Below are 9,830 nucleotides of genomic sequence, written 5' to 3' on the forward strand. Positions count from 1 at the left end.
CAGGCTATTTAGAGTGTGGCGCGTGACGGCGGCTGGAGACGGACGACACACACACACACACACACACACACACACACCAATCACCCTCACTCACTCAAAACACACACACACACACACATACACACACCAATCACCTTCACTCACTCAAAACACACACACATACACAAACACACACACACACACGCACACACACACAAAAACTCGCACTTGCACTCAAACACCTGCCATCAACTTTGCATGGCCACAGCTCATTCTGTGATGAGGACAGCTTCTCCAAAGGGGGTATACTTACTAAACATGTGTGTGTGTGTGTGTGTGTGTGTGTGTGTGTGTGTGTGTGTGGTGTGTGTGTGTGTGTGTGGTGTGTGTGTGTGTGTGTGTGTGTGTGTGTGTGTGTGTGTGTGTGTGTGTGTGTGTGTGTGTGGGTGGGTGGGTGGGTGGGGGGGGGGCTTATATAAAGCTTGCATTAAACCTGTCTGACAGGTTAAGAGGTCACGTTACGTTCAAAGACTAAACTTCCTGTTTAAAATCGTTCAACAGTGAAGACTCTCGGGGCTCCCGGGAACATTGTGGTGTCTGGCTAATGGCCGCCACATTCCCCTCTAGACAGAGACAGTTTTGGGTTCAGGTAGAATGAGCAGCTATACCCCCCGTATCTATTAGAGAGACATTCATCTCCAAGGGAAAGGCGGTCACACAAAGCTATTCATGGACACCCTTAAGACACAGAGACGACATCGCCACCACGGCGTCCTGACGCGGGCCCTACTTGGGAGGACATGTTGATGGTGAGGATGGCCCACTTGGAGGGGTCCAGGTTCTGGAGCACCACCTGGGCCACCGAGGTCTTGCCCGTGCCCACGGGTCCGGTGAGCAGCACCGGGTACTGGCCCGCCACCAGCGCCCCCACCAGGAAGTTGTAGCGCACCGTGTCCACCGTGGGCACCATGATCTTGTAGAACGGAGCGCTGTGGGAGGAGAAGGACATGGTAAGGGGGGTGAGGTCATTTAGGGTAGGGTGAGGTCATGTTGGGTGAGCTGAGGTCATTTAGGGTAGGGTGAGGTCATGTTGGGTGAGCTGAGGTCATTTAGGGTAGGGTGAGGTCATGTTGGGTGAGGTGAGGTCATGTAGGGTGAGCTGAGGTCATTTAGGGTAGGGTGAGGTCATGTTGGGTGAGGTGAGGTCATGTAGGGTGAGGTGAGGTCATGTAGGGTGAGGTGAGGTAATGTAGGGTGAGGTGGGGTCATGTAGGGTGAGCTGAGGTCATGTAGGGTGAGGTGAGGCCATGTAGGGTGAGGTGAGGTCTTGTAGGGTGAGGTGAGGTCATGTAGGGTGAGGTGGGGTCATGTAGGGTGAGGTGAGGTCTTGTAGGGTGAGGTGAGGTCTTGTAGGGTGAGGTGGGGTCATGTAGGGTGAGGTGAGGTCATGTAGGGTGAGGTGGGGTCATGTAGGGTGAGGTGAGGTCTTGTAGGGTGAGGTGAGGTCATGTAGGGTGAGGTGAGGTCATTTAGGGTAGGGTGAGGTCATGTAGGGTCATGTAGGGTGAGGTGAGGTCTTGTAGGGTGAGGTGGGGTCATGTAGGGTGAGGTGAGCTGAGGTCATGTAGGGTGAGGTCATGTAGGTTCAGGTGAGGTCATGTAGGGTGAGCTGAGGTCATGTAGGGTGAGGTGAGGTCATGTAGGGTGAGGTGAGGTCATTTAGGGTAGGGTGAGGTCATGTTGGGTGAGGTGAGGTCATGTAGGGTGAGGTGAGGTCATGTAGGGTGAGGTGAGGTAATGTAGGGTGAGGTGGGGTCATGTAGGGTGAGCTGAGGTCATGTAGGGTGAGGTGAGGTCATGTAGGGTGAGGTGAGGTCATGTAGGGTGAGGTGAGGTCATGTAGGGTGAGGTGAGGTCATGTAGGGTGAGGTGAGCTGAGGTCTTGTACGGTGAGCTGAGGTCTTGTAGGGTGAGGTGAGGACATGTAGGTTGAGGTGAGGTCATGTAGGGTAGGGTGAGGTCTTGTAGGGTGAGCTGAGGTCTTGTACGGTGAGCTGAGGTCTTGTAGGGTGAGGTGAGGTGAGGTCTTGTAGGGTGAGGTGAGGTCTTGTAGGGTGAGGTGAGGTCTTGTAGGGTGAGGTGAGGTCTTGTAGGTTGAGGTAAGGTCATTTTGGGTGAGGTGAGGTCTTGTAGGGTGAGGTGAGGTCATTTAGGGTGAGGTGAGGTGAGGTCTTGTAGGGTGAGGTGAGGTGAGGTCATGTAGGTCGAGGTGAGGTCATGTAGGTTCAGGTGAGGTCATGTAGGTCGAGGTGAGGTCATAGGATGATAATTGATTTTAAGTTAAGCTTCTCTGAGAGGGACCTAAGGTGAGGGAAAGTAAGGTAGGGTCAGGTAAGGTGAGTTGAGGTAAACTATGGAAAGGGAAAGTATGGTAAGGCAAGGATAGTTTAATTATTTAGCGGAGGCGAGTTGAGGTAGGGTTTATTGTAAAAATGATATTCAACTGTCAATATTCACGAAGAGAACATTTGGGGAGAATCTTGATATTTTTAAGTTAACGGAAATATGTACATATACCGTATTTTCCGCACTATAAGGCGCACCGGAGTATAAGCCGCAGCAGCTAAATTGAATGATGTTTACATATATAAGCCGCACTGGAGCCCGCCGCTTGAAAATCCATAGATTTAGGAGGTCCCCTAGTGGCCGTTAGCTATAAAATTCAAAGATTAGCCGCACAGTTAGATAAGCCGCAGAATCGCAAAATGGGAAAAAAGGCACGGATTATAGTCCGAAAATTACGGTAAATGCCAAAAATGGGAAATTATTAACTGTACCATAAGTACTCACTTATAATTGTGCAATTGGTTGAAATAGCAGCAGTGAACATAGGAAGAAGTAAAAATACACATGGAGCACATATGGAAAAAGCATAAAAGATTTAAAAGTAAAAAGTATGACAGCGTAACAAAGGAGAAGAGAGAATGAAAGGGAAGAGTAAGGACAAGGAAGGAGAAAACAGTATGGTGTATTGTTGAGGACAGAACATGAAGGTTAAAGAGAGAGAGAGAGAGAGAGAGAGAGAGAGAGAGAGAGAGAGAGAGAGAGAGAGAGAGAGAGAGAGAGAGAGAGAGAGAGAGAGAGAGAGAGAATAAGAAAAAGAATAAGAGAGAAAGAGAATGGTTTGATAGTTAAAGGATGTGGTGAGGCAGAATATGGTAAGAGATGAGATTAGCTGAGCAGCGGTAAGATAAAGCAGAGGTAAGAGGATAAAAGTGATACAAAATAAAACTCAAGACAGGGTTAAGAGTATATTGTAATGGGTATTACTGTACAGAACAGAAGTACCTTTAGGGGCAAAATCTGTTAAGATAAATAAGTCTGTCTAACTACTTGCAGTGGAGCCTTGAGGGCTGAGAATACGTTTTTTCCTTTTGTCTATTCTTTTAAAAGCAGGACTGGTGATTAAGGTAGGTTTGTATTGCGTCAGCCAAGCCAACAGTGGGGGACATAACGCGTAGTTGCAAGTCTGCTATGCTACTTCTGGAGAAACCTTCTGGGACAGCACATTAATAACGGTGAATGGCTAAGCCCCTGCCAATCTCTACCATGCACAATAGTCAATCAACCCTGGAAAACACAGAGTGAGGCCATCCTTATGAGGGACCATCACAAATGGCATGGGACAAAAGGACACTCAAGGATACTCAAGGACACACACGCGCGCGCGCACACACACACACGCGCGCGCACACACACACACACACACACACGCGCGCGCGCGCACACACACACACACACACACACACACACACACACACACACACACACACACACACACACACACACACACACACACACACACACACACACACACACACACACACACACACACACACACACACACACACACACACACACACACACACACACACACACACACACACACACACACACACACACACACACACACACACACACACACACACACACACACACACACACACACACACACACACACACACACACACACGGTTCCCAGGTTCAGGTCCTTACTTGGCAGGGTATCGCCAGCCCTTAGACAGCTGGCCCTCGAATGGAGCCCAGGTCTTCTTCTTGGAGTCCACGTAGTACTCGTAGATAGTGTCCTGAACCACAAGTAGCATGTTAACATGTGGGGATACATTCTGTTACCAGACAGTGTTGCTATCAGTGTTTTACTGTCACCTCATCATCACTAACACTGTCCGCGTCTACAACACACACTCATAATGCATTTCTTTACAGGTTTTAAAAAAAGTTTATTAAAAGAACATAACAAAAGATATGGTCAACACAATTGCGGTATCAATTGTGTTGTTGACGGTGTGTGTGTGTGTGTGTTTCATCTTTGTAGGGACCTTGGTGGGGAATGTGCCGTCTATCTCGCGCAGGAAGTTGTCCATCTTCTTGCGTCCGTCCTCGTCCACCGAGGCGCCCACCGACCAGATGAGGCTGAAGAGGAACCAGAGCTCCACCATGTGAGGGAAGTGTTCCGTGTCGGCGGGGTTCACCTGGGGGGGCAGAGGGAGAGAGAGCGGGGCACATGGAGGTTATTGAACCTCACTTTCGTTTTGACCTTGCCTGAGAGAGGATCCTGAGTCGTAGCTTCATCCTGGCCGGAAACTGTGATGCAATTTCCTGCCTCTTGCTTCCTATAAGCTGTGTTCGCAGGTTGCCCGTCCCGAGAAGGAGCGAGAAGAACAACCACAAAGTCAAGGAGACTCAATGTGGACTTTCTATCGACACTGAACCCATGTTCCTCAGTTCAAAATTTCTCCCGCACAAGCATGCTCGGAGTCCCGCCCTCTCGCCCACCAATGACGCACATTAGGAGCATCCCGTTCCAGGCGCTCTGTCTCAAGATGTGAGGGCAAACTACCACGGCTTAACTTTGTAGGCATCTCTGTATAATGAGCCGCACATCCATTTTCCAAGACCGTGACCGAATAAAGAATCAAGCCAGCCAATGTTTTTTACATCTTTGCTCCGTTTGTTAAGGCATCAGTATTGTAATTTATTCATTAAACACAAGAATTTTGAAGCGGTTAAACTTGAAGTGCAAATTCAATGTCACCTCGAGTTCTGTTATGTGAACGTCAATTTTAGAATGACGACCATCTTGTGCTCTGTGTGACAGTTTTTAAATTGTTTTTGAAAATGTTTCATTAAATAAGTGATTTTGAATGAAGTGCGTTGCGATGACTTATCTTTTTCTTATTTAAACAATGAATGAACTCCGAAAGTACATGCATGTACAACGAATCACCAAACTACAAATTAAAACAAACTACTTACGTTCCACATAAAACTTTAACACTGTGCCTCTTTCCCTGAGATACTGGATGAGCATCTCTTTCGTACGTGAAAAAAAACTCAGGTTATGAGTTAGGTTCACAGCATATCTAAGAATACCACAAAGATGGAGGGGGAGGTGTGTGTGTGTGTGGGGGGGGGGGGGGTGGAAAAGGAGGAGATATTCATGTGCGGGTAAGCCTGTGTGAAAGACAAACGTTGCCAGATAGAGGGAGCGACAGAGAGAGAGAGCAGACAGAGATGAAATGCTTTGTTTCACCATCAAGGTAGGCAGACTTACACCAAGCCACAGCGGGAGTCAAAGGCGCTCCATGACGCACTGGGACGACGCGATCGCGACGAGAGAAAGCTAAAGGATCAAAATCTAAATGTGAAGAAGAAAAGTCGCCTGCCTTCCCCTTCCCATCTCCGGCGCTACTTTACCATTACACACACGTTCCAGCTCCACAAGCTGTAAACTTCAGAGCTGGCGAGCACAGGTGAGGCTGCCGCGCTCTGAGGTGTGTCGGCTACGGAATAAATACGAGATTAGCAGCCTTTGTTGTGCTCTCCGCCTCCGTATCGGCGGAGGGGAGCTGCTCAGCACTATGTAAATAATAGAGTAATTGGGAAGCGGGGAAAAGTTGAGGTTTACGCAGAAACTTCTCACTACTTCCTCGATGTCTTGGGTATGTCATTTGTGTCCCCTGCTCAAGGTGGGAAAAAAAAACATTGTTGGGTTGATGATTGAAAAATGTTCGAGAAGAATTTAATTTTACCGCGGCTCAGAATTATTTGAATTTATTTGTATTACTATAATAATAATAATAATAGAACCGATCGACTGCCTGCTTCAACGGGTCTGCTGTACATAAATGTGGAGGTCAACTACTCTCCAACCATGAATGCAGCCAGATGGCCTGATACCTCCAGGTATTCCAAGATGAGAAAACCTCAAAGAAACAAAGGAACCCATCAACAAAACAGTCCGGCAGTCACCAAGGGTCCCTCACCCCGTGGTCGGGCGTGGCCAGGGCGTCGTAGAGGCGGCAGAGGGAGGCCACTCCGTTCAGCTCTGTGATGGACACCAGCTCCTTGCAGGAGCTCTTCTTAAACAGCAGGGTCTTCTCCAGGTACTTCTCAAACAGACGCTTCAGGGGCTCCAGCTCCGCCTGCAGGGCAGCGCCCAGGGTTAAGGGGGAGGGTGAGGTGGAGGGAGACGTTGGATGTGAGGAGGGGATGATGGGTGTGTGGGGGAAAGATAACACGATAACACTAATACTGTAAGGGTGGTATATACTACTTTTTGTGATGATAATGTGTGGGTGCTTGTGGCAACTTCACTTTTAATGAGGTGCTGTTGAACCAAATGCGGCACACTTAGTCATTTTACAGCAAGTAATCAGTCATCTACTAATCAAATCTCTGTAATAGCATAGCACAGCGGTATTTTGTTAAGCTATTCTAACTTAATTTTGTATCATATTTTCATTACAGGCCACATAACTGTGGAGAGAATCGCATCGCTGTAAATAACCTGGCGAGGTCACGTTCATTTCGATACATGCACTTGGACACAAACGTAGGATGTACCTTGTGTCTCCTCTGCAGCCAGGACTGGACGTAGGGTTTCCAGCCCAGGTCGGTGTAGTCGTTGTAGACCATCCCACAACGGGAACACCGTGGCCGGGGAAGCCACCGCCAGGTCCTCCACCTCGAACAGCAAGGAGACCTGAGAATGAAACCAAAGAATTGACAGGATTCATCATCAATGAGTATTAAAGCCCCCTGGCTGGATGTTGTGAAAAACATTATTTCAACCAAAAATAAAGTCACGAAAAAAGTGGTTATGACTGACACAATTGGAACTAGATCCCCAGAGAGGGTTCCCCTCAGGTAAACCCTCAACACTAACTTATTTCCAAGTAGCTGCTTCTATCCACTGGACCCCCTCCCCCTCCCAGGTGCTCACCTGCTCAGGCATGGAGATCCTCTCTCCGTTGATGAGGGTCAGCACCTTGTTGTCGTCCATCACAGAGTTCATGCTCTCGATCCACAGAGTGTCCACCGGCCCGTCCAGCACCATCCACTTCTCCTCCGGCTTCTCGTCTGTAGAGGCCCGGAAAACAGTTAGCGTAGTCGCGCTCATATGGGCTGTTACTGTCAATCTTTTAGTTAGCTTTAGAGGACGTGGATCCGTCGGTGGTGAAGAGGGTGATGTCATGGCGATAGAAATTGGGTGGGTGGTCTTGGCGGAGGGCGGGAGGAGGTTGGATTGATGGTAGGGAATGGGGAATGTTGTTCTACTGGTGGTGGTGGTAAAGGGGTGAGGATGGTGGTGGTGCATCTAATGGAGAAGGGATTGGTGTTGGTGTTGGTGAGTCTAATGGAGATGGGATGGTGGTGGAGGTGGGTTTAATGGTGTTGTCGGTTGGATTGGTGGTTGGTATAGGTGGAGGTTGGTGTTGGTGAGTCTAATCGAGATGGGTTGTTGGTGATGGTGGTTCTTATGGAGATGAGATGAGGGTGGTGGTGGGCAATGGTGGTGGAGGTTGGATTGGTGGTTGGTGGAGGTGGAAGTTGGTGGTTGGTAGGTGTTTATTGTTGTGCTTGTGGTGGAGTTTATTATTCTTGACCTCTTAGATGGAAATAAACAGCCGACAACGATCTTATCGGGAATAGCTAGGAGTAATGTGCATTGCTCAAGGACACATTTTCCAGTAGGAGATGGAGATCGAACAAAACAACCCTCGGGCTGTAAGACACTTAATCCTAACTGAAGTGGAGGAAGGGGATTTGTTTGTGTGTGCGAGTGTAGCTGCTGTCATAAGTACGCTGTTAACTAACACGGGACATGCTAGCAGACGTGTCAAGTCACGTCCCCTCACTCTTGAGTACTTATGTGCAAAACACAAACACCAGTGTGCCAAGAATTTAAACTGGCTGCCCCCCCTGCCCGGCATCCACCCCCAACCCCCCCACCCCCCCCCACCCCCCCACATCTCTTCATCACTTCGAGCCCCAACACACACACATACACACTTGACTGTTAAGGGAAACCAGACCAGTGGTGCTGAGGTGTGCCAGGGAACGAGTGACACAGAGAGAGCGAGAGAGAGAGAGAGAGAGAGAGAGAGAGAGAGGAAGATAGAGATAAAGGACAGAGACAAACACATATACACAAGCAACAGACAAACACACATGCTACACAAACACACACAAAAAAAATAAATATAAACATGGGTTTGACGAGGAAAAACTGTCATATGCCTTCTGGGATTGAGCCTTTCGGCGGGAAAATATAGACGTGGGAGATAAACAAACGTAGGAGCAGTCAAAGCGTCCAAGCAATCTCATACACACAAACACACGCACACCACACACACACACACACAAACACACACACACACACACACACACACGTGGATTCAATATAAGCACACACACAAATAAAGAGAACCAACAAGCACGCACGTACAGGAACAAACACCAAATCCAGATGGTGCTCTGAGTGGACCCAAACTACTTTGCAAATCTAGACAAATATGAGAGGTGATGGAGAGATTGAAGCAGAGGGAGGGAGGGAGGAAGGGGGGGGGAGAGAGAGAGAGAGAGAGAGAGAGAGAGAGAGAGAGAGAGAGAGAGAGAGAGAGAGAGAGAGAGAGAGAGAGCATGGACAAACAGGAAGAGAGATTTTACAGTGAGATGTGAGAAAGGCAGGGGAGACATGACAACCTGCCGGATGGAGGGAAAACCAAGATTTCAAAGAAAGGGAAAAAAGAGCAGATGCAAATAAAGGAAAAGCGCTCACACATGGTCATGGGCGCACACAAACACACACACACATATGCACACACAAACACACACTCGCAATCACACACAAACCCAAACACAGGTTATTTTATTGGACTGATTGATAAATAGATTGAACGGCTGTCGTCTCCGGATTTCTGACACACACACACACACACACACACACACACACACACACACACACACACACACACACACACACACACACACACACAGGTGAGACCCAGGCGTAGGCAGAGACGGTGATCAGAGCGCGTTGGGGGGGGAAGAGGGGGAGATAAGGATGCCCGTGGGGCCGATAAGAGGCGGCAGGGAAATGAGAGGCTGGTGAACTGACGAGAAGGAGAAGAGGACGGCGGAGCAATTAGAGATCACAGAGATGGAGGAAGAGCGATGGAGAGGAGAAGGAGGAAGTCTAAAATGAGCAATGAGAGGCAAATGGATGACGGCTCGGCATGAGGGCTTATGTGTGTGTGTTATGGGCACACTGTTGTTTCAGGCTACCTGCTTCAGCTAGGGTCAAAGCCCAAAGGGCTCAGACACGTTTCTATCAACAAGAGAGAGACGGAACAGATGGCGGCAGAGACAAGACCGAGGGAGTGAACCAATGAATCAAATAAATAAAGTGAAACAACAACAAACCAAAAAACGACCCACTATTGGGAGTTCAGAAAATGGAGATCGCACAAAGCTGGCGAGATACC

The 9,830-nt window shown here is 48.6% G+C and overlaps 1 protein-coding gene across 1 annotated transcript in view; it reads right to left on the bottom strand.

Moving 5' to 3' along the window:
• Positions 1 to 9,830, bottom strand: part of dnah2 (dynein, axonemal, heavy chain 2) — a 212,076-nt gene that overhangs the window by 67,647 nt on the left and 134,599 nt on the right. The window contains 7 exon segments of the mRNA XM_060035906.1: positions 770 to 968; positions 4,036 to 4,127; positions 4,380 to 4,532; positions 6,327 to 6,485; positions 6,907 to 6,990; positions 6,992 to 7,045; positions 7,286 to 7,619. Of these exon segments, the coding sequence (XP_059891889.1) occupies positions 770 to 968; positions 4,036 to 4,127; positions 4,380 to 4,532; positions 6,327 to 6,485; positions 6,907 to 6,990; positions 6,992 to 7,045; positions 7,286 to 7,619 (1,075 nt within the window).

This window comes from Gadus macrocephalus, chromosome 17 (genome assembly GCF_031168955.1).
Source record: "Gadus macrocephalus chromosome 17, ASM3116895v1".
Classification (NCBI taxonomy): Eukaryota; Metazoa; Chordata; class Actinopteri; order Gadiformes; family Gadidae; genus Gadus; species Gadus macrocephalus.